We start from the raw sequence: 25,439 nt of genomic DNA, 5'->3' as shown, positions 1-25,439 counted from the left end.
GACTCAATCCATCTAGAAGTTATTCAGCAGTGCCCTTCTACTCATTTGCAGTCCAGAGGTGACATTTTGGTGCATCTGTTTCCTCCATCTCTCTCAGGTTTTGAGCTTTCACACTGTGAGGACCCTGGGATGCCTCAGTTTGGGTTCAAGGTCAGTGACCAGGGCCATTTCTCTGGCAGCACGATCACCTACAGGTGCAACCCAGGCTACACTCTGCATGGCAGCAGCATCCTCAAGTGTATGACTGGAGAGAGACGGGCATGGGATAATCCTCTACCCTCCTGCATTGGTAACACACCTACAGAGATATGAGATATGAACTCACAAGCTGTGTGTTAAAGGGGCAGCGCATCCAAAAATGAGATTAAAGTGTGTTTCCACTTACCTGTAGTACTGACTTTCCACCCAGATAGTTTCACTGAGATGACAAATTTTCTAGGTTAAGGTGAACTTTTTAAATCCAGTTCACCGTATTAAAATTGACCTCCATGGACCAATTGTTTTCTGGTAATTGATGCTCTGTAAATTTACATTTTAAAAACTCTTGTCCATGTCTTCTTTGAAGTCCGATACTGGAAGTTCCTATATTGTCTTGGCACAATTTTCCTCACTGAAGTTCACAGTTTGATACACAAGCCAATAACATCAAATAGCTGACTACATTTTAGTCATTTGGCAGACTAAAACACTGATCAAAACAATTGAAACTTTGCCCCAGAATACTGGTGTGTTTCTGCAGAATTCTGCTTCCGCGGACACAGTTGGCGAATTCTGGGGCTAAAAGATATTGTTCTTGATTAAAATATGCCTTATTGAGCTCTGTCAATGTCCGCAGGTAACTGTGGCGTTATTTGGAAAGGGAATTTTCTGCACATTGATTAGCAAGAAACAAGTTGTCCATAGAGGTCAATTATATTACTCGTTATATAACTGCATCTAAAAATCTAGAAAATCCATCACATCTCAGCAAAACCATCTGGATGGATAGATGGGTAAGTGGAAACATACTTTCATTACATTTTTTGGTGCACTGCCTCTTTAAATGAAGCGCTTTTATTGTCATGCATCCACAGGATAATGGAATTTGTTTTGGCATACACTCACAGCTTTGAAAAGACAGGGTGGGCAATGCAGTGACATTAAGGTGGACAATACAGGCATTTGCACACCACACACAGCCAAAAGCAGCCAGCTTTATTGCATACTAATATTGAATGTGCTTGTCACACGCCCTGTGACACCCCTGGGAGGGAGATGCAATTCTGGGTTTATCGCATGGAGAGAGAGAGAGAGCGCACCCACACCAACACAAATACAAATAACAGAAAGTCTTTGGCCTTCCCCCTCACAGGTTCCCAGAAAAAATAACAAGCTAACACAACAAGCTAAAGCAAGAAAAGACAACAGAAAGCAAAACCGAGGCAGCTTTTCAGCTCGCTGCTCCAAACTGGCCAACTTTTCAGCTGAGCTGCTCCTCCGCTTTTCTTTCTTTCTTTTTCTTTTCTCCAAAAACTGCAACAAACAGAAACTGCAACACAAAACTCGCTCAACCAGCGTGTGCTCTGGGTCTGAGCCCTATAATGTGGGGATCTTTAACTTTACCCTTGGGCTGGCTGTAGTGTAGTGATTAAGGTACCTGACTGGGACCCAGAAGGTTGTTGGTTCGATCACCGGCATAGCCATAATAAAATCCGCACCGCTGTTGGGCCCTTGAGCTGGGGCCTTAACCCCCATATTGCCCCGATACTCCAGGGGAGATGATCTCCTCCCTAGTCTAATGAACTGTAAATTGCTTTGGATAAAAGCATCGCCAAATAACAACATAAATTAATACATCATTATTTGTATCATATCACTTATTGTGCATTTTGAAATTTTACATCGAAGAAGATGAAATGATGGTACAATTACAATAATTATTGTACATCTGGCAAAAAGAATATGTGGAAAAGAATTGTGAATATTTATTGTATTTTATTTCAGTTTGGGTAAACCTGCACATATACTTAGGAATCTATGGAGACATGCTGCTGTTTTCTGGGCCAGGAAGCGTGCAATGTAAAAACCTGTCGTATGTTAACTCTGGAAGAGTATCAGCTTAATTTGGATAAAAACAACCTAGACAGCCTACTGTGCGCCTACAATATATTTCACACATTCTCATTTCCTCCATTTAGACCACCGGTATTTTGTTAACCTTTTGCACTTTTTTGGTCCACCAGAGTGCGCATTGCTTTTTCACGGCAGGCAAAAAGATCCTTAAGTTCAGAATGTGTGGACCAAACAATGTTGGTGTGAAGAAGGCTTTGTATATCTAAGCCTCTGTTGGCATAAGCTGCCATTACCTGGTGTTTTGTTTATTTCATTTGGTCTAACCAGCTAATAATGGATGATTGAGTTTATGCTAAAATGAAGAATGGGGTGTGATGGATTTGTGTCTCGGGGCAATGGGGGGTTGGTATCTTCAAATCATAATGTTGAGATTAATCAAATGAAATCTGTATGGTTATTCAAGCTTCATTGAACTCTGCATCATTTTTCATGTTGATGGCTTATTCAAATGAGCGGAATGGATGTGGATTTGGAGTCGGTGCCTGTTTTGTGGACAGGCTGTTGAAATTTAGTTAATAAAGAGATCAGAAAACAATCTATGGCTAACTAAATTGGCCAGCTGGCAGTGAGATAATTTCTAACTCTGGCTGAAGGCATGATTGCATCAGAAACCATAGCAGCAGTGAGGCTTTGAAGACTGTTCTGAAGTAGATATACTGTAAATAGATAGTCGGAGGGTTGAATAAAGTTGAGACGCATTGAAAGACATCGAATTGAATCAAAACAAGGATTATTGTATAATCTTATACTCTGCAAGTTGAGTATGCTTACTTGCTGGTTGTCCAAATTAATTTCCTTCTCTCTGAGCTGGTGTGCTCATGGCAGGATTACGGACTGGCTGGTTGGCAGGCCCTTATGAGACAGCAATGCATGGCTGTTTTCTCTTCACAGCCGAGTGTGGAGGGAGATTCAAAGGTGAGTCTTCCGGCCGTATCCTGTCTCCTGGATACCCATTTCCCTATGACAACAACCTGCGCTGCACCTGGGTCATTGAAGTAGACTCAGGCAACATTGTCAGGTACTATCCTCACTCACATCTAAATGAAACATGAACATAGAAGCATTAATGTCTTTACATACGTGTGGCCTGTGCCCTTTAATTTGAAGGTATTTACATCCATAGTACCCCCATTTTAGGGGACCAACAGTATTTGGGCGGTTGGCTTCTCAGCTGCTTCAGAAAACTCAGGTGTGTTCGATTGCTTTTTTAGTGCAGGTATAAGAAAGCTTTCAGTCTTGATTCTAGGCTTTTGATTGCCTTGAGTCTGTTGTTTGTCAACATGAGGCCCAGAGCAGTGCCAATGACAGTGAATGAAGCAATTATGAGGCTGAGGAATGAGAAAAAACAGTCAGAGAAAGAATAGGCTTTCCAAAGTAAACTGTGGAACACCATTAAGAAGAAACTAGCTGCCGTGAAGTCATTCATAAGTTAATTATAAGTACTAATTTTATTTTTATTATCTTTAAACATATCCTTGAGAAGGGAATTATTCATTGTCCATAAAGTTTTCCCTGTTTTAAGGTTAATTGATAGAGTAACTAGCACGGGCAGATAAATTAATTATCCCAATGAAGCATTTTTAAGCAATAAAGAATAAAGATTTAATCTAGTCAACTATAGATTTGATGTCTTCCAGAATGGTATGTGTAATTATTTTATTTAATTTTTTTTATGGGAGAAATGTTCTCCAAACATTTAGGATTCAAAATTTGGTTTTAATCTACCTCCCCCTCCCCTCCATTATAACTATTCCTTTGCCTTGTGTTATTAATATATCAATTATCTCCTTCATAAAGTTTGACATTCATCTGGAGTAGACATTCATGAATGAGATCTCAACGGATTCTATTCTGCCCGTTGTCAAAACATACTGTCCTTCATGATCCACTAAACAATGAGTCTTTTCAAAGGAAATATGAGACTTCATAATTGTTCTCCTTCCTGTAGGAGGAAGAAAAGAGCCTCCAATGCCTAAGCGGCCAACTCTTTTATCAGAGTTATTTTGGTTTATAATAACATTTAAATCGACAAAATAACCATAATTATGCAAGTATTATTGGTACCGGAAGTGAATTGAATTCAATTACATATGGAACTTTAAAAACTTCTTTCTGAATGTTTTATTCTCAGAGTTCAGGAGCTGTCTCTAAAGTTAAACGGTGCTACGTTTTTTTATGGTTATACGATTTCATGTAAAGTCTTTTGAGACAACTGTAGGAACTATTAGAGTAAAATAAGTTTACGATGTTCTTTATGGTGTAACAAGCCACCGGGGGATGGGGAGGCTCCTTTTGTTTTATCACCCTGAGCTAGAGGCAGAACAGATAAGGGAACAAATGGCCTTGTTAGCTTCAGAGTTATTTCCTGAAGGCTCCGAGTGCTAATGTCCGATTTATTTTAATGAATTGTGGAGTGCAAATTTTGCGGGCACCCATACCGCAAGGGGAAGGGAGGTAAGTGTTTTTTTAATCATGGATGACCTAGATCCAGACTATGGTCCAGATCTGGTGGCTGTATCTGGGCCACTCATGGACTATCCTTCATTTCAGTATAAGGACTGAGTGATGGTTGGTTTAGAGGGTTGTCGCAGGGCCACACCATAGTCACGATATGTGAGTAAACTTGCATTTTTTGATGATTAGTGTTATTTACCTAAAGGCTTCCTTCCTTCCAGCTTGCAATTCCTGGCGTTTGACACCGAGGCATCCCACGACATTTTGAAGGTGTGGGACGGGCCACCGGAGAACGAGATGTCCTTGCAGGAAGTGAGCGGGTCGCTGCTCCCTGAAGGCATCCACAGCACGCTCAACCTGGTGACCATTCAGTTCGAGACAGATTTTTACATCAGCAAGTCTGGCTTCGCCATCGAGTTCTCCAGTGAGTCCTTTGTCAGCCACACGAAAGGAAAGCTTCCTATAATCCTCTGCTCACATGCCACACCAATGACCTCCAAGAACCTCATTGATTTTAGAGTTGTTTGCTACATCTCGTAAATAATTCATTTTGTTTTGCGTGGTTTGAAAGTACTGTACAGACCCTCAAAACATTTGTTGCAAGCCCAGGGGGGAATTTTTTCTTGAAAAAAGAAGCTGAATAAAGAGTAGCTTTTAACTTCATGATTTTTTTTTGAATTCAGTTTGCAACAAAATGTATTTCAGAGGAAATGAAGAGCACTGTGAGGATGAATTGTTTCACTGCTTTGATTTTTTATAATTGATATGAAAACTGAATTATTCAGGTGATTATTCAGAATTTTACAACATCTTTGTTTAATTACACATATTAAAACCGTTAAGAACCAAATTAAATGGAAAATTAGAGCTACACTGTAATCCTGGATTGACTTTACTAGAAAATTGTGTGAAAATCCGCTCCCAGCAATATTTCTGTTAAAACAAGTCAAATTCATAGTTGTGTACACTTGGAAATAAAGGGATCAGAACAGTTGACTTCCACAGTTTTGTCTTTCATGCGTCACATGGGTCTTCGGCCTTCTTCAGTGTACAGTATCCCAACATGTCTGTTCAATTATTCGTAACATCAGGAGCCAGAACCCACTGTTCTGAGGCAGAATTTCAAAATGTAGGTTTCTATCCCTGCAGTTATTGGTTACCCGAATATAGCAAAGCCCATCATTATTTACTACCGTGAATGATTTCCTCGAAAACATAAAAGAAAAAGTAATGATCACTCCAAAACAAAATGCAAGCTTACAGTGTACCTCATGAAAGCGGAGTATAGTATAAGTTGGAGGTGCGGGCAGACCAGTTTCCATAGACACTTGTGCACTCTGGCTGTGTGGCAGGTTGTGGAGGGAGATGCTTCTCGCCCCTCATCAGAATGTACATTCGCAGGCTCGGTCGCCACAGCCTGCAGGGATCCAGGTGTGCCCATGAACGGCAGTCGAAACGGAGACGGGAGAGAGCCCGGCGACACCGTCACCTTCCTTTGTGACCCAGGGTACGAGCTGCAAGGCGAGATGAAGATCACCTGTATTCAAGTGGAGAACAGATACTACTGGCAGCCCAGTCCTCCCGTATGTATAGGTGAGTGTTCCAAACCCGAGTGTGGAACAGAACACGAAGCATAACTGCTTAAGATGCGTACTTAAATATCGCTGAAATATTTCAGCGATATTTAAACAGAACTGTAATTATTATGTTTAAAATCTCTCAGCATGTACTGTTGCCTGAAGGTGAAACATAAGCTTAAGAGCTTTTTTAACCAACAGCTGTTTGGCAATTACACGCCCAGCAGGTAAGAAACAGAACAAAATACTGAATTTCTTTAAGATTAATGCAACCAACGTTAGGCTCAGAGAACAGGAAGTGACCCATAGGTAAGAACATTGCAGATTAACATATCTAAGTAATAACTAAATACTTGCAGTCCTTAAACCTTACAGGAGGCCATATCTCTCTGTTCGGCAGAGAGAATTCTAAGAGAGAACTGCCCCCACTTTACATTTCTGTTTTTGTTCTCTATATGTAAAAACAAAGGTATGATCGTATATTTCTTCCATATTTATTAATATATATTGATCGTAGAATGATGTGGTATAATTACACACAAATTCCTCGTTTATTTAGCTATTCGCTATTTCAGGCAATCTTGTTGCTATGACGGAATACCAATTGTACATTATCACCAATGCAAACACCACCACCCTACTGTCTCTCTGTCTGCCTGTCTGTTTCTTTTCTCATGTATGTTTTTGATCCTCAGCTCCCTGTGGTGGGAATCTGACAGGGACCTCCGGGTTCATCCTGTCTCCAAACTACCCTCACCCCTACCCTCACAGCAAGGACTGTGACTGGCTAATAGCTGTCAACTCCGACTACGTACTCTCGCTTGCCTTCATCAGGTAACAAATCCTCATTACTTTCACTGTAGCTCTCTGGTATGTATTCTGAATCTCTATCATCTAGTTCATAAATAGTAAGAGCATCCAAGTGGAGATATATCAAGAATAAGCTGTGGTGGAAGGGTATATACAGGATGTGAAAATATTGGAACAATTTCTGATGATGACAAAACAAAAATAGAAATAGAGGCCAAAATGTTATCCAAACCAAGAATTGTTTGTCCAGTGCTATGGTGGATAGCAACTGTTGCCAAGGTTGTTGGCCAGTGTGATCACAATAAGGTCAGTGCAGCTGTTGGGCCCTTGAGCAAGGCCCTTAACCCCACATTGCTCCAGGGGGATTGGCCCCTGCTTAGTCTAATGAACTGTAAGTCACTTTAGATAACGGTGTCAGCTAAATGACTGGAATGTAAGGTAATGGCAATTAGGCCTGCCGGAATTACTCTGTAAGCATCCATTTAAGGTGTAGCTAGATGTTTTGGGGTTGAATGAAGATGCATTTGTTTCACAGATCGATATGCAAATTGGTCTATACCTGTGCTATTGGTAATGCTAATAAGGGATATCCCCATTAATTTAATCTTTGAATAGTATTGAGAAACAACCAGGTTGTCAGGCTTTTTCCAGTTCCTTACATGTCTTCATTGCTAAAAGTGATAATGCACCAGATGGCAGTGCCAACAGTCATAAAGATTTAGTTATCAACTGGCAGGCACTGGTCAGATTGGTGCAGAACAAATTGTGTCACCATGTGTTGCAGATGTCTGCTCTCTGCAGGGTGACCTTTTCTGATATTAACATATGCATAAAGCTCATGTTTTTGTTATCAAAGGTCATTCATTTTCTCACTTTTTCTTCACACAACCGTTTCTAAAATTATTCCCTAATGCATTGTGGAGAGGGAATTTGGAGCGGTGTAGGTCATCTACTCAAAACACCCCCCCCCCTTTTTTTTTTTTCTTTTTTTTTTTTTCTCCAGTTTCAGCATTGAACCCAACTATGACTTCCTGTACATCTACGATGGGCCAGATAGTAACAGCAACCTCATCGGAAGCTTTCAAGACAGCAAGCTGCCAGAGAGAATTGAGAGCAGTTCCAACACCATGCATTTAGCCTTTCGCAGTGATGGCTCTGTGAGCTACGCTGGTTTTCACCTGGAATACAAAGGTAGGAAATAATTTTATACATCCATTATTCGAGGATCTGCAAGGCTCTGAGTCCATATCATCTGTGGATGTACCATGGTTAACAAGAAGTGAAGTACCTTACGTGATTGCTTTCTGGTTTTGTTGACTGTTCTCAAATTAGTGTTCACACATTAAATTCTTCCAACTGAATAGCTCTGCTACACCTCGTCAAATATTTGGCATCTGATACCTTATCTGTCAATATATTAGAATAGAGAAGATTTTGTATTTTTGGGATGAAGCACCATTAACATATCATAATTATATAGACTGAACACACACAACGTCTCTGGTCAGATTAGAGCAGTACAGACCTGAAAACATGACTGACAGGATATGTAGTCAGGTCCAAAAGTCTGAGACCACCAAATTTGTGCAAAACCTGATGATTCATGTTATCCCAGCATTATTTGACAATCTTCCAAAGAGCATATTGTGATGTTACTAAATGCCTGGCTTCAGGTGCCCCCATAAATGTCCAATGGGGTTGACATCAGGTGATTGTGGATTGTCCAGCACTCCTTGTTCTTCTTTGGTCTTCGAGTAGTTCTTCCAAAGCTTTGAAGTAACTTTCATTTCTTAAATTTTTTTCAAAATCCTAAAACTTTATTTCCAGGATTACATGAAAGAATACCCACAGATTGTCAATATTATGTCTGTAGTCAAAAGGGTTCAAAAATAGTAACCATTTTATTTTTGGGTATGTCATTTTCAAGCCTGTGTCAAGAAAAGGGGTGATACTTAAGGGGTAAAAACATGACACATGACAATTGTTTTCCATAAAATATTCTGTAAGAGTGAGCCTCCATGGGCCCCCCTGGCTAGCTCCACTACTGTCTGTGTGTGTATGTGTGTGCATCTTACTTTGACACCCTTATATTTATGTTTCCATGAAGCCAAACTGCGGGAGTCCTGCTTTGATCCAGGCAGTGTGATGAATGGAACCAGGCTAGGGAGTGACTACAAGCTAGGCTCAACTGTAACCTTCTACTGTGAGCCGGGATACGTGCTCCAAGGCTACTCTACTCTCACCTGCATCTTAGGGGACGACGGCAGGCCAGGCTGGAACAGAGTTCTGCCAAGTTGTCAAGGTAAAGCCATAGTGTGGTTTGGAAGATCTAGGAGCTCGTTCTGCTGGTGATATTGCTGGTATATTAAAGTGGTACATCTCATTATTATTATGGTAAGGATGAAATTGAACCAGAAATAAAGTAACGATCACCTTTCTTGGTATTCAGAATCATGATATGGTTGAGCTGCATCTCTGTATGAAAGGTCCTATTCAAATAAAGCTCATTATTATTATTATTATTATTATTATTATTATTATTATTATTATTATTTTCTGTGGCTACTTCGGTTTCCTCCCACAGTTCAAAGACATGCAGGTTAGGTTAATTGGAGAATCTAAATTGCCCGTAAGTATGAATATGTGAGTGAATGGTGTGTGTGTCATGTGATAGATTGGCGACCTGTCCAAGGTATATTCCTGCCTTTTGCCCAATAAATGCTGGGATTGGCTCCAGCACCCCCTCTGGCCCTGATCAGGAATACGCAGATATAGATAATGGGTGGATGGATTATCATAATTATTAATAAACCCTGTGTGTGTCATGCTTTCTGTTTCCACAGCTCCATGTGGCAGCCGGTCCACAGGAGCAGAGGGGACAGTGTTGTCACCGAACTTCCCTCGAAACTACACGGTGGGGCAGAGCTGTGTGTATGCCATCTCTGTTTCCAGGGAATTTGGTGAGTTCACTATTTCAGAAGTACATTGCTACAAAATCTGAGGACTATATGTTACCATAGAGTGCCAAGAATAAGTTTTTGCCTCTTCCTGATATCCTCTATTATGGAGTATTTGCCACAATGAATGGTATTAGATCTGAGCCAGAACCTGTATAAAATCATAACTATGTTCATGTATTTAATGAAGAACTTCTCAAACAGCCAAAGCATCCTTGTGAAAAAGTAATTCCTATAAACAAAAGCCTTCCTATAATTTGGTATCAGTCTTTTACATCGCTGTGGAAGAATTTTATTCCACTCTTCCTCCCAGAACTGCTTTAATTCAGACAAATCGATATTCAATCATTTATAAGCCAGCCATATCAACGCCTTTGGATGGATGCCTGCTTGATTCATCCAACAAATTTACAAATTCAACACAGATGTTTTATGTAAAGGTCCAAATAAATAATTATTTATTACTGGATCCTGTAACTGCAAAGCCAGCTTGTCTGTTAGATTCCTTCTCATGGTCTCTGCTAAAGGAACTGAATTTGATGAAGGAAATTCAAATGTGTAACTAAGCAACCAGCTTCTGATGTGCTCTCCAAAATGTTTTTTTTTTAACCTTGTTTACAGCAATTCCTTGCTTCAAGCAGCTCAGTCACACAAATAAATAACATAAAATCAATAATACACTATTGGAAAAAAAAGTTTAAACAGTTACAGTGACCAATAGTATCAATGGATTTAAATTCTCCAAAAGGAACCAGGTCTGCTGAAGTTCCCTCATAAATCTGAAAAAACTAAGTATAAAATGCCACACAATATAACAAGACATGTATAGTTAAACTAACCTATGATTTCAATGTATGACTACAGTTTGTGCTCATTTAAAGACTTGTAACCAACCGCTTTGGTCCTATTGAAAACCTGGAACCCTTCTAAATCTGGAACATGGACTGAAAAAAAAAAAAGCTAGTTGTTCCAGGTATTACTCAGTGCAGTTATTCAACTGTATTTATGCTTATATTTACTAATAATTGTGCATTTTAACAATAGCCAATTGCCAAATACTGGAAGGCAATGTAACCTAAGTGCTGGAATTCGCTGTTCCTCCCGATTACGTCTTCAACCCTACAGTTTGATTCTAAAGAGGAATAAAGAGAATAAAGTGAGGTTTGTCATTTTTTTTAATAAAGGTGCCTCAAAAAGTAGCCTTGTGCTTGTTTAACGCAGACAGCCCCAGTCACGGAGTCTCTCTGTAAATCTGTGCATGGAACACATGCCTAACACTCAATTCACATTGTAGGATAGCTACTGTAAGCTACTGTACTACCGTGTATAAACTGACGATAATTTCAGGAAATGGGTTGAAATGATCGGCTAATATTTAAACACCAAAAACAAAAGGGCACAGATACTGCAGCCTACCAGAGCAGGATTTATAACGTGCAGTAGGATACCATGAAATTACAAAGGTATGCTACAAATGTTTGGCTTCACAAGTCTCTTGCTCTGATCTATTACTGTGGGGAAAATGGTCCATGAAACATGAAACCACTGTACCACCACCAGCCCACACCTTTGACCCAAGGCAGGATGGACCCATGGATTTGTGCTGTTTACGGCAAATTTCTGACCCTACAATCTGCATGTTGCAACAGAAATCGAGATTTGTTACACCAGGCCAATCTTCAATCATCCGCTATTGGTGATTAGATGCCCACTGTAGCCTCAGCTTCCTGTTCTTTGGTGACAGAAGTGAAGCCCAGCATGGTCTTCTGCTGCTGTAACCTGCCCACTCGGTTCGATGTGTTTTGTGTTCAGAGGTGCCCTTCAGCACCACACTGTTGAAAACAGTAACTATTTAAGCTTTTGTGGCTTTTCTGTTAGCTTGAACAAGTTTGCCCATTCACCTCTCGCATTACGTGTTTTCAGCCACAAAACTGTTAATCGCTGCATATTCAGTAAACACTGTAGCACATGAAAATCCCGGGAGGGCAGCTGGTTTTGAAATGTTGGAACCACCACACCTGGCTCCAACAATTATACTACAGTCAAAGCTGATTCGATCACACGTCTAATATTTGTTTGAACAGAAACTACACCTCTTCACCATGTCTGCATGCTTTGTGTTCTAATGTTCTAGTGTGACAAGGGTAACTCAGGAGATTTTTAATCCCAGTCACAATACTGTCACTGATAACTGTCTAACTGCCTAGTTGTGAAACTTAAAATTATGTTCCTCATTAACAAGAAATTTTGTGTTAATGTTTGTGTTTTATTAGAGGCTTGCACATTGACACAAGCCCTCTAAAAATGTAGAATGTTTCCAGCCATATTGGTTTGGCAGTGCAGGGACACTAGTTATCGGAACACTTGGCACTACTGATGCTTATTGTTCCAGAATGTTCCTGCATTGAATGGGTTAGAAACAACCAGAGGACTAAAAAAGAAACATAGTGCTGAAGAATATAAGAAAACTTGACATCTTGTGGCATCTCTCTCCCCCTCGCTGTCATTCTTTCTTTGCAGTGCTGTTTGGGCAGTTTGTGCTCTTCCAAACGTCTCTCAACGATGTGGTGGACATCTATGATGGACCTACCCAGCAGTCTCCATTGCTGTCCTCCCTCTCCGGGTCACACTCAGGTAAAACACCAGCCTGGTCATCATAAGGCATAGTCATTTATTTATTTTATTTATTTGTTTATTTGTCAGAGCAATGCAGACATACAACATTGTAACAGTAAACAAAACAATATTAGTAGGCTTGGCATCGATGCCTCTTTCATGCATTAATATTCACTGTAGACCTGCTTATAAATGTGTTGAATCATGTATACGAATGATTATAATAATACTCATGAGCATAATAAAAATGGCTATAAATATATTTTCTTAAATAAATATGATCAGAGCAGGATAAGGGAATAGAAACAAATTGAATCAAAACGAGTTCAAAACTTTTGTTAAGCGCACTGCCATTTATAGGCTAATGCTGTACAAAGAAGACTACAGCAATGTATCTATGAAATTCTGTCTAACTGACAACTGAAATGGCACAGAGGAGGAGGGGAGTGTAGGTGGTGCAGAGTGTTGGCTCTGTTTCAAAGTAATTATCGTCAACGAAGATGACTTCTGCCCACTCACGGGTCTCTCCGGGGTGGGCAGACAACCCGTTTGCAGCATCTCTTTTGAAGGAAAATTTTGTCAGCAGTTAGCTTTGAACAGACTTAGTAACTTTATTTTATTTATGCCTATGGGGAGCGTGAATTTTCTAAACTGTCACTGAAGAACAAAATGTGATGACCATGGAGCAAGGGAGGCTGAGAAATCTCACATGCATATGTCCTTACAGAGTGATTCCTTAAGCACCCTGGATTTCAAAATACGGACTCATCTCGAAAAGCAATAAAGAATTGCTTCTAAATGAGTAGGCTGTCATGCTATTTCATTAAAGCCCTGGCCTGCTCTGAATATTAATGTGACATCTTGTTTATTGAGATTATTAGGCCTATCAGACTACATTGGGCCTCTAAGCAGGTGGCTCCTCCTCTGTGCGGGCCTACACGGAAAATCCGCATTTCCATTGGGATTTGACTCACAAGATTCTTATGATATGCAGAAATATCAGATATTTTTCCTTTTTTTCTTTTCTTTTGTAACCATACGCAACATCATGGCTACTTATTTTGGATGCTCTTGCACATAAGACCCTTGAAGATTTTTTGAGACTGTGCTGATATATTTGCAGAGATAGACAAATGTTATTGTCAAGATTTGGATTACTACAGCCACTGCTTCTACAAATCTGTGACTTGCTGGAGTTGCTACTTACGAGACTGAAAATATTTTATGTGAAGACATTTTCATATCAAAGCATTTCTTCTTAATTTGAGTGACGGTACGAGCATCAGGAGACATTGGCTGTTGCAGGTCCCTTCATTCCACTGATGACACTGCTAAAATGATAGGCTTTAATTTATCAGTCTCAGTTCAATCTCCAAACACGTTTTTCTGAAGTTTGTTGAATCTGACATGGCACACTCGTACAAGTCCATTGTACAGAGAAATAGGAAGGAAACTTTGGGCCAATGTGTTCTTCATGTGTGAACTGTTTGTTGAGTAATGTAGTGTTATAGGCTTACATATATTACGTAGTCCATATATTGGTTCTGCGTTCCCTTTTAGTAGGCTACAGCTTCTCTCTCGCGCACTGTTTCTGAGAGCAGCAATAATTAAAACATTTTATTTGGCTACATTTTGTTTATAAGTGAGCGGCAGACCTAAACCAAGCACTTCTCAACTATCAGATTTTTGGGGGTGGGGGTTGGGGGTGTGAAATTTGTCATAGTCCTGGGGCCCACATAGTCTTAATCCAGCCCTGGGCTGCTTGTTCATTTATAATGAAAGAGACACATCAAATTTGCAAAACTGCAAATAAATGCCTTTTCAGGCAAAAGTGCATCCACTTTTTTCTGTGGGTCTATTACTCACTGGACTCCTTGGCTGCACTATGGAAGAAGAGAATAGAGTGGAGAGTGCCAGGGTTTAATCTATTATGCCACACTTCCAGCACACAGCCAACTGAGCTATATGGTAGATTCATATATTGACGGTATATATTTATTCATTTTTCATTCGTTTTTCTCCCAATGATAAACTGGCCTGGTTGTTTTTCTTGTTTTGTTTCAGCTGGCAAGTGTATTATATATTTCAGAAATCTGACCTTGAATTAAACAGTGATGTAGTTTGTTAGATTTGAACAAGGAGTCATGCCTTGGATAGGGGAACTGCGTACGGTTGTAACAAGAGTACAGTCAAAACACGCTAAATATCTCATTTGCATCACAAGCTTGAACTGTCATATCTCTGCCTATGTGTAGTATCATACTCTTTCTACGTGTGAAATTTGAAAGATTTACGGAGCTTCGCTCTGAAGATCTTAGAGAAGTTCTATTTTGCTGGGTTATTATTTCACGTTCTTACGTCGCTTTGTTTGTGGATAGATTATGCTCCCAAAATCAAAAATTAAACATCGATAGTTATGATCCTTGATTTGTACTCTAACCGACATCTTTCCTGATGTGTAGTGTAGACTTGAAGTGAATTCCAGAGCAAAGTGCGAGGTGGTTTGTCGGGTACAGATGAGACACAAGTGTCACAGCTATACTCGTGGTCATTCGAAGTCATTTAACCCGCAGCCCTGATCCTCACTCACCACCCACACAACAAATAGTCTGGCTTTCTTGCGGTCAGCTTGTTCAATAGTTGTTTTTTTTCCCTAAAAGGTTCACAATAACCTTGGCTGCTGCAGTTCTTGAGTTTGTACAATGCACTGGAGTGGAATGTTGATGATGGAAAAAAAAAAAATGTTGTTGAACACCATGCCAGAGCGTGGCCAAAACTTCAGTGCTCCAAAAGCCAAATCCCCACTGGAAATAATGTCTTTTTTTCTTCCGCACATCAATTAAACCAACACTGTCAATCATTCTTCAGTATTGTACATCAAACAAGCTGAAGTTATTTATGGACCCACTAACTCTATTATTATGCTTAAAGAGTGATGTTTTTATTTTCAAGGAAATGGCCTGTCCATAATAATTCAAATACTTGATGTAGTAAGGCTCTATTATTTGGCTCAAGGATGAATTCAGAACAAAAGCATGGAAAGGTAGACAATTGAGATTCATGTATTTAACTTGTTTTTTAGGAGAATCTCTGCCCTTAAGTACGGGGAACCAAATCACCATCAAGTTCATCACAGTGGGACCGGAGACAGCCAAAGGATTTCATTTTGTCTACCAAGGTGACTTTTTTCTCTATTTTGCTTTGATATAAATGCTTTTTGGGAACTTCACTTCACCAGGAAGAATGAATGGGGTCAATCATTTTGAGCTTATTTGGAAAGAAATCGCATACTAGTTTATTTATTTAGTATGTCAGAATAGTATTACTATGTCTGAAGCCGCTGTTACCAATACTACCAGGAATTTATACTACATTCAGTGAAATATTGTAGCATGCGAATACTGGACATGATGCTTCGCAGAAAGTAATTAAAATCAGTTATATTTACACTTTTGAATATTTTTTTTGTTTTTCTTCCACGTTCTGTGCTTAAAGTGATGCATTTCTTTATAAATTGTATGTCCATCTTACTTTTTACTAGTATACTAAAGCAGCCTTGTGTACACTGAATTGTAGTTTACATATATAGTGTTTAGTATGGAGCATGCTATTTTGGACCCAGCCCAGGTCAGGGCTGAAATTTTGAACTCAGACAGCTGATTTAATTCATTAGTTCTGGTAGCACGGATTTTGTTCGGAAAATTGCACCTAAACTAACCACAAGACTTCTGGCACACAGTGGATATGTTTGGCCATAATGCACATATCACCACAAGAAGCCCATGCCAACGGTGATGATTTGGGCTTGTTTTGCAGCCACAGGACCTGAGCACACCAGTAAATCTATGACTGAATGGCTGAGAAAGAAAAGAATCAGGGAATAGCCAATCCAAGGTCCAGACCTTAACCCCATTGAGATGTGTTGACTGGAGAAAGAGTGCATAACTGAAAGCCCTCAACCACCAATGAGCATTTTTATGCTTCAGGGTCATAAGAGACTGACCGTAAACTCATACAATAAATTATTACTTTGTGTTATTGTTGCTATATGGGGTTCTACAAGCTACTGAATCATAGGGTACACTTACATTTTCACAGAAAGCTTCTGCATATTGGCTATTTGTGGTAAAAAAAATAATGACAACAAAATCTTGTGTTTGTCACATGAGGTTAGATTTATCTACTCTTGGACTTGATGAGGTGTGGACTAGATGAGGGATCGTTGTATTTTTATCTATCTATCTATCTATCTGTATTTTGTGAATTAATTATTGTATAGATACTCAAGGACAGTATCCATCACTGCTTCGTGATTAAAACGGATTTTTCCCAATTGTATGAATCATTTAACACGATGTGAAGAAGCTGTGGTTCATTTCCGATTGATTAATTAGATCATTGGTGCCTCTGCTGAACTTGCTTAACTGATTACTAATTTATCGTTAATTGTAAAAAGCAGAGAAGAAAATATTGGATATGGGTTTGGGGAAATGTAACACAGTCAAAATAATTGTCAGCTGAATGCTATATATATCCTATATTTATATCATAGTTCATAATATATGCTCTGCAAATGTTGACTAATTTGTTTTAGAAAAATGTTAATCCAATGCCATATGCCAGCTGTGGATGATGTAATGACCTAGTCTAAGAAGAAAGTTCAACAGTCAAAAAGTAGCTGTAAGTCTGCTTGAAAAGTGATTACAAGAGGCCAGACCAGAGCTATGGCCAGCGAAAAATCAGCTATGACTAAAACGTAAGTCAAAATCAATATCCCTGTGGTCTCATCTGACTCAAAGGCCTACATTTCACTTTCAATGTCATCAAAACACAAGTCAAACTGGAACTGAAGTCAGTTTCCATTTCCGCTACAATTTAAGCATCTGCAGAGTTACCAAGAATGATTCAGTGAGCTAGTGTGAGCATGGGGTGAGCATCTGCATCAACAAAGAGAATGCTGTGATTTTATTTCCACTTAAATAATGTTGGCAACAAAAACATTCAATTTCCACAAAAGAAAGCAAATATTTTGATGGTATTAATTTAATTGGAATATTTTAAAACTAATATTTTTGGGAGAATGTTTCCAACAGTTACTCCAACATAAAAGAGATAAAAATACATACATTCAACGGGCATATTTTGTGCCTGGCCTATATTTAGTTTGCTGGCCTCATGTTTTTTTAGGCATTCCCTCTCTTTTATACAATCAGTCATGTTGTTTATGGGTCACCCTCTCCCTGCTGCAGTGTGAGGTCGAAAGACTGCTCAGCAGGCTTTGCAGTGAAGTTGTTACATTATCTGACTGTATCTCTATCACCAGCCAGTCCAGGCCCCATTCCTTTACAGTGGTGATGGAAACATTTTTCGATTTATTTCTCTCTTGTTGTTGTGGGTCATGTTTTTCTATTTTCTGTAATAGAGTTCCTGGCACTGGAAGTTGCTGTGGTCAGATAGTGATCCAATCTTCCTCACTGTTGCCAAGAAGACCAATGGTGGGAGATTTGTGGTTGCGAGGTCTCACTGGCATATGTTAGATTAAACATTTTAGAAAATTGAAATGTATCACTGGTTATCACCCCCTTCAGTGTTGGAGTTGAAAAGTAAAATCTTAGGCAAAAATATTTGGGGGCATTTCTTGCTCCTGACTCTGTGATTTTGGGGCATAATTTGATATATTGGACCTTTTTGCAATGTTTACCCCATGTATTTAACACTGCCTCAGGCTATTACCTCAAACAACATGTACCTCATTTTACAGATTAAGGCATAAGTGATTAAGGGCCCTATTTTGGGCCTATCTTGGTAAGCCCAAACACAAATGGAATTGCTAGCTTCAAGAGACGCAATAACCTTTTTACAATGTGACAGATTATTATTGTGAATTATTTAAAATACAACATGTCATAATGGGTCATAATAGGCTATTGATCCAAATTAGACAATCACTGGAATACTCATGAAAACATGCACTTTAGTCGAATAGAGAGCAGTTTTGTCACAGGCTGCTGAAAATGTTCTGTACATTTTCAGGGTATATTTGGGAAATTTGACCCTTGAAGAATACAAAAGTACCTCCACTGTCACTTTATTTTTGAGAGTGTAGGTGAAGGTGTCTGCACATCCCTTAGCTGTATATCAGGTGTATCTGGATGATATTTAAATATTTATTTAGATATTTAGCTATGTTTCTGCACATGCAGCCTTATGGATGGTATGCAAAATAATATGAGCTGTTAGCCACTCTGGAAAAGATTGTGCACTAAATACGTACAAAATATCAATGTAAATGTAAGGCCCTGGTTTCCTGGTCCAAGTCCCTTAGCTTTGCACATTTTACATTAAATATAACAATACCGGTCTGAAATCTCATCCGATGGCTGGGATCACAACCTTGTCTGAACAGATTAGGCACACCTAGATAGTACTGGGTAGGGCTCTTTTTCACCTCCAGAACAGCCAGAATTTTTTGCATGGATTCAGCAAGGTGCTTTTTAAAATAGCGTTGGCAGACAGAATTTCAGACAATCCTTCATATTACTTTAAATTTGCTAAACTGGTTCTTCCCATGGGTATAAAATGTCACCTACCTCTACTTTTTGTGAGATGCTTCCAGCAATCTCTGTCATTGTAAATAAGATTCCCATCTTAATTGCCCTTCCTGGTAAAATAAAGGTTAATTTAAAAATGCCTATCTCTACTGTGCCTCCATCTCATGATTTATTCTGTGTTTAAATTGCTGCCTTTCCCCCCTGTCCTTGATTTCCAAGGTATTTACCTCATACTAAGACCCGATGGGACCCCCTAGGACTGACTGAAGATGAAATGTTACGACAAATATGCAGGATATACTTTTATAAAAGCAAGGCAGAAGCCTTTACATTGTACCTTTTTTAGTTTTTAGTTTTCCAAGCTGGTTGAATCTTCTTGTGTGTCCCTCTGTGCCTTGCTCCTTAAAAATTTCTTTTTGATTTTATATGTACTTTAAAGGCTGTGACAATGTCAAAGTGAAAGTGTGATATGATGACGTTAATGGTCATGATGACCCTTATTTCTCACTCTTCTCTCCAGCTGTTCCCCGGACCAGCGCGACCCAGTGTAGTTCGGTGCCTGAGCCAAGGTTTGGGAAGCGGATCGGGAATGATTTCGCAGTCGGTGCGACCGTGCTGTTTGAATGCAATCCAGGATACACTCTGCATGGCTCCACAGCCATTAGGTGTGAGACAGTCCCCAATGCACTGGCCCAGTGGAACGATTTGCTGCCCACGTGTGTTGGTGAGTTCAGAGCTGCTGGGAAAGCCGAACAAGCATTCTGTTTGCAACGAGCATCGAGACGTGCGTTCAAGATGGCAACCGTTAGCTAACGTTAGCGTATGCTCGCCAACATCAGAAATTACACCTCTCCCGGATGGATTCAGCACCTGCTCCCTAATACCTGCGAGAAGGCAGAATTGTCTCGCAAATCAGCAATGTCCACCAAAGGCAAAGTGAAGTTTGGAAATGTGCATTATCCTGTCGGAAATTTATGGGCAATCACACATTAAGGAACTGAAAAGTATAGGTGAGGTCGCTAATGTGCAGAGAAAATCATCCCCTAAACCCCCCCCACCCGGCTCAGGTGGTCTCCATGGGTGGGACGTCTGCAACATATTCAAACAGTTTTCTGTTCGCCACAAATGTTAGCTAATGTTAGTTTACAGTTTGAAAAAGTAATGGGCGAAATGACTGCTGATAGGGAACACGCAGAGAGAACATAGATGTACAATTATTTGGTTGTATAATACACTTTAATCAATTAAATATTTGTTCTCACCTAAAAATAAGTCACAGGTAAGCAACAAATCAGCTAGCTGCCATTAGTTAGTCATGTCCATTTGTATTAAAAAGGCATTGGTGGTGAACTAAATGGAATGTTCATTTAAAATCATTCAACAGTACCAGTTGCTGCAAACGTAGTTTGCAGAGAATATTTGCCTTCTTGAACGCACGTCAATGTTTAGTCTTTAGAGGCAGTTTGGGCCATCTGCAACCGTTGACTAATTATGGACATACAATAAGCATGCTTATGAGAGGGATTTTGCCATGATCACTTGAGATCAACATGTTGTTTCCCCACTAAATGAGTACTTCTCAGGTTTAGTGTATGGTATAAGATATTTGTCTTTGGATATGTGCAATGATCTCATATTCATGGGAGATTTCTATCTACTGATGGCTTGTTTATATTTTACAATGGTATGTGCTGCACAGGTAACAGGCAGTAAGGCAAACACCTTCTAGGCTGTGCAGGAAACAGTACTGACATGTTCCTGAAATTGCTGATATTTCTTTTGATTTCACTCTGGGGGAAAATAGATTTCTGAGTTTTATTTTAAATGATTTTAAAACAAGATGCTCCTTTGCATCAGTTTCATATGCCATTTTGCCTGCTTTTTGTATATCCCCACACCCATTCTCATGCATTGTGTTGAATGCTTAGCTCCACCCGAAAGCCTCCACATTTCATGCCTCCTTTTCCTCTGAATGTGTATATTTGCATTATGCACAAGATGGAGTGGTGACCATGGGAGACTGGACTGAATTTCCACACGAGGTTGGTGTAGCTTACAGAAAAGAAGTTTGATTTTTTATTTATTTTTTTCCCGCTTGATTTGTTTTACGCTGAACCAATGTTGACATACCGGAAGATGTAGAACTCTGTTGTCCAAAAACGCATTTAAAGTCAGATACTGTTGCTTTGGTGGGCATAATTAGGCCATTTCTTTTATGTAATGTTGTATTTAATGAATGCACCACTGAAATAAATGGCTTATTCATGGTTGAATGGTAAATAGGGTCCTGAGAGTTCGGCAAAACATTATCAAGGATATGCTGACGAAACTGTGGGAAAAAAAAGCAAGGGTCAGTATTTTAGTAAAAAAAGCAGCATCATGCAATTGTATTATTCTATCAACATTAAAATTACAATATAAAAACTTATATAGCCTACATTTTTACACGGTTTTAGATGACATTTTCTGCCATTTAGGATGAGAAAAATGTTCAATGGTTGATGGTGACTGAGGAATTGTAGGCAAACATTTAGCTTATAGCAAAAGGGTGCTGGATTCAATTGAACTATCGAGAGCAGAGTTTATGACTGGTCACTCTTCAATTATTCACGAATTCATGTTGGCCACTTCACATAATGAACCAGCTAACTTCCCCCCAGAGGATCATTAGTGCGTTAGTTGAGGAGAAGATTTTTCAGTAACAATAACAGCTAATTACTTTGCAATGCTAATGAAGACTTTTGAAAGGGTCAAAGTAGCCAAGTTATCCAAAACATTGTTTGAATAATCAACACACTAATTATGCTGAGCAATAGCTTGTATTTAGCTGCTTAGCAAGCTTGCTAAAGTTAGGTTATATTAGCTTTCACTGGGTAACGTTAACCAGGAATCACATTCTCACCGAAAGACCGAAGTCATTCGAATTATACATATAATAAGCATTGTATTGTTTAAGTTTTGAGCTTTGAAAGTTAGGAATACAGTCTTACCATTTTATCTCTGACATTTCCGGTGTTGGCAGTAAATTTCCAACTGTTCCGTCTGCAGATGACTGAATTTACACAAGGAGGAGCGCTAACCTTTTTGTTAATTGGCCACATGGGCCAATTAGCTGTTTCCGTAAAATGGCAAAACAGCTGTTTTCATGAAAATGGTAAAACATATATAGAGTATGCATCTATATACCATAAAATAAAAGCTGATTCTCTATGCATTTAGCAAAAAATATCAAATTTTACAATCCAGTTACTATATATTTTGTGGGCACTTCTTGATCCAAGGCACGGTGATCCACGGTGCTACCCCACCACTTAACACTGTACTGATGTTCATGCTCACTCTTCCTCCTATGTGGACCACAACGTGTTTAGGAGTCGCGTGTCCTATTTCCACTACACAGGATCTCAGAAATATCCGTACTTCCATGGCACCACCACTGGTGAGGCACATGTCAGAAGAGACACAGCCCTGCTTACCAGCATGTCTGGGTTGCACCAATCCAAGCAGGAGCCAGCAATATTCACTAACCAAGGAAAAACGTCTCCAGAAGAGCGTACTCATGCTTGTCTGACACACATTTTTTATGAGGTACCCCACCTTCTTGCAGATGAACCTAGTCATTGGTCCTTAAACCACATATTCTTTGTAAAGTTGCTTCAGTTTTCCGATGTGTTCCAGAAGGTCTTCCTGCCCTCAGATAAACAGAACATTTGGAGAGACATTCTGGATCATGTAGAGGACATTCTGGATCTGAAGAGGCACTACCCAATGTTGATGCACAAATACCAGCACTAGAGCAAGTCAACATTATTTGTAAACATGTATTTGAAGCACTATTGGCACTGTGGCTGCTGTGCACTAATGAACTACAATGCAGCCCTTGGCCCTCGTGAAAGGTCGGCAGTTGTTAGAGGCATCCAGCTAAACTCGTTTACTGTTACAGGTGCTCTTTGCCTGGTGTTACTGCCTGCACCTGCCCTCAGTGCAATCCAGGTGCCCCTCGAGACTAACCCCTGGAGAAGCTGTATGCTGCAGACGGTAGAATGGTTGTTGACAGGCCCCCCCAGCCATGACTCAAACCAGCACAGAACCCAATATACACAACCCAGAGTATGGTGGCGCACAGAGAAGGGAGCAGGACCGTGAAAACAGCAGAGGACGGAGGATGTATCACTGAGACACCCCTCCTCCCAGTAAGTAGTCGAGCCTCACACTCTCGTAGAGGGGGTCCACATACAGTGTGCTCCAGAATTATTGGCACCCTTAATAAAAAATATAGCAAAAAGGCTGCATATCATAAACAACACAGATAATAATCTATGTTCAAACATATGGGAAACTTATATACTTTTATTTCAATACATTTTCTCTCATGTCCCAATGATGTTAAGTAATCTCAACCCCTCACAATTATTATAATAAAATCAAACTAAAATTGTCAATTAAATGTTACTTAATTTCATTATTTTCCGTATAAATTAACTATATTGTGCCATTCCTTCTTGTTTCACGGGAGTAGGAAAATGCAAAAGCATGCAAAATCCCTTTGTCATCCTTCAACATGGGAAAAGCCAAAGAACTGTCAATTCAGAAGAGACAGATGGAAATTGACCATGACAAGTCTGGTAATGGGTGCAATAAATATTTTTTACTTTGATGGCCAAAAATGGCAATTTTATCAATTAAAAATTAAACCGACAACACAATACAATTTGCAAAAAGTGAAGGGGTCTGAATACTTTCGGAAGCCACTGTAGAGGAATAGTTAAACATACCATTTAACACTGGAAGCAATAATAAAATAAAATGTAAACATATAAAATGGTGACAAACTTGCCAGGAAGAGGACTCAAGTGCAGCTTGTCCCCACGGATGGTGATGGAGGCCATAACGAACCCAAGGATCACATCAACAAATTATTTTGCAGGGAGAAAGGCATATAAGGAGAAGCACCTCATAACTACTGTCCAATATGGTACTATCAATGGCATAATGAATAGATCAATGGCATAATGAATTCAGCAAAGTAACAGAACATTTTGGCAGAAAATCTGGTTGTCTCTACTCGGAAGCTGAGACTTACTGTAGGTAGATTGTCCTGCTGTACAATGACTCCAAACATCAAAATCCACACAGAAATTAAGTGCAATGGCTATCTTGATCGAATTCCCATGAAAGACCTGTGGTCTGAATTGAAGAGGTTGATCCATAAGCGCAAACCCAAGGAATGATTCTGAAAAGTTTTGCATGGAGGAATGGTCAAAAATCCTTCCAAATGTACTCTGTAACCTTATCATAAATTATAGGTAAAGACTCATGTCTGTCATCTTTACCAGGGGTGTTTGCACAAAGTATTAAACCAGTGGTGCCAATAATTGTGAAACCTGTTTTTTGGGAAATAAATATTTTAATTTGGAAAATGTAAGACTTTGGTTGATTCCATGAAATAATTAATAAAGCACACTACTTTACACATGTTGGAAAATAAAGCGTATGTCAGTAACTGTACAATTTTTTAGTTCATAGTATTTTTTGTGCATATTTATCAAGGCTGCCAATAATTCTGGAGTCCACCATAGCTCTGCAATTGGGACATATTGAAGACACCTCACCCACTGTTTCTGGAAATATAAAGTGTAAAAAACATACAGCAGCAGCTACACTAGATACTGGGGCGTAATGTAACGTAATACAGGTAGATTTTGTTGAAACATACCAAAGTGGCCTCATCAGATGTAAGTCATAGTCAGCCCCCCTCTTTGCTTGGATCTACCTCATGTGAGCCCATGTGAGTCACAACCATGTCATTGAGTCACTGCACGAGTCATCCTTCCAGGTGAGGATGAGATCAGGTATGTGCCTGAGTTTCCAGCTCCAACAGATGTGAGACAGTTGTGACAGTTTCTAGGTCTCGGAAGCTACTTCCTTAGGTTTATAAAGGACTAATCTAAACATGCCAACCCTCTTTATGCACTGATGTGACAGGATGCCATTTTTGTATTGGACAAGAGATGTCAAGTGGCAATGGAGGTACTCACCTCATTACCTATCCTCATTTTTCTCACTTTCAATGCCCATTCTATGTCCATTTGACACTTGATGTAGGGCTAGGAGAGGGGTTGGCAACCCTGATTCCTGGAGAACCGCAGAGTGTGCTGGTTTTTGTTTTCAACTTAAAGTCAGCAACTGATTCAGACCCAAAAAACAAGATGAAGTGAGTTTACTGTGTAATCAACTGCATTCTTTGATCAATTAAGTGCTGAGTAATAACGTAAGCTGGCACACCCTGCAGCTCTCTTGGACCAGGGTTGCTGAACCTGATGAATTTTTTTGAAATCCCGACTGGAGAATGACAGCCCCGC

At 39.6% G+C, this 25,439-nt stretch overlaps 1 protein-coding gene across 1 annotated transcript in view; it reads left to right on the top strand.

The window, feature by feature from the left end:
• The window catches only part of csmd3b (CUB and Sushi multiple domains 3b), a 268,124-nt gene that overhangs the window by 160,502 nt on the left and 82,183 nt on the right, over nucleotides 1-25,439 (top strand). Inside the window, exons 24-34 of the mRNA XM_061256027.1 lie at nucleotides 98-289; nucleotides 3,004-3,130; nucleotides 4,788-4,990; nucleotides 5,968-6,159; nucleotides 6,839-6,977; nucleotides 7,957-8,144; nucleotides 9,061-9,255; nucleotides 9,797-9,913; nucleotides 12,431-12,544; nucleotides 15,609-15,704; nucleotides 19,598-19,801. Of these exons, the coding sequence (XP_061112011.1) occupies nucleotides 98-289; nucleotides 3,004-3,130; nucleotides 4,788-4,990; nucleotides 5,968-6,159; nucleotides 6,839-6,977; nucleotides 7,957-8,144; nucleotides 9,061-9,255; nucleotides 9,797-9,913; nucleotides 12,431-12,544; nucleotides 15,609-15,704; nucleotides 19,598-19,801 (1,767 nt within the window). The remainder of the gene's footprint in view (nucleotides 1-97; nucleotides 290-3,003; nucleotides 3,131-4,787; nucleotides 4,991-5,967; nucleotides 6,160-6,838; nucleotides 6,978-7,956; nucleotides 8,145-9,060; nucleotides 9,256-9,796; nucleotides 9,914-12,430; nucleotides 12,545-15,608; nucleotides 15,705-19,597; nucleotides 19,802-25,439) is intronic.

Source organism: Conger conger, chromosome 9, assembly GCF_963514075.1.
Source record: "Conger conger chromosome 9, fConCon1.1, whole genome shotgun sequence".
NCBI lineage: Eukaryota > Metazoa > Chordata > Actinopteri > Anguilliformes > Congridae > Conger > Conger conger.
The sequence above is the reverse complement of the archived record's forward strand: the minus strand, read 5'-3'. Positions and strand labels throughout refer to the sequence as shown.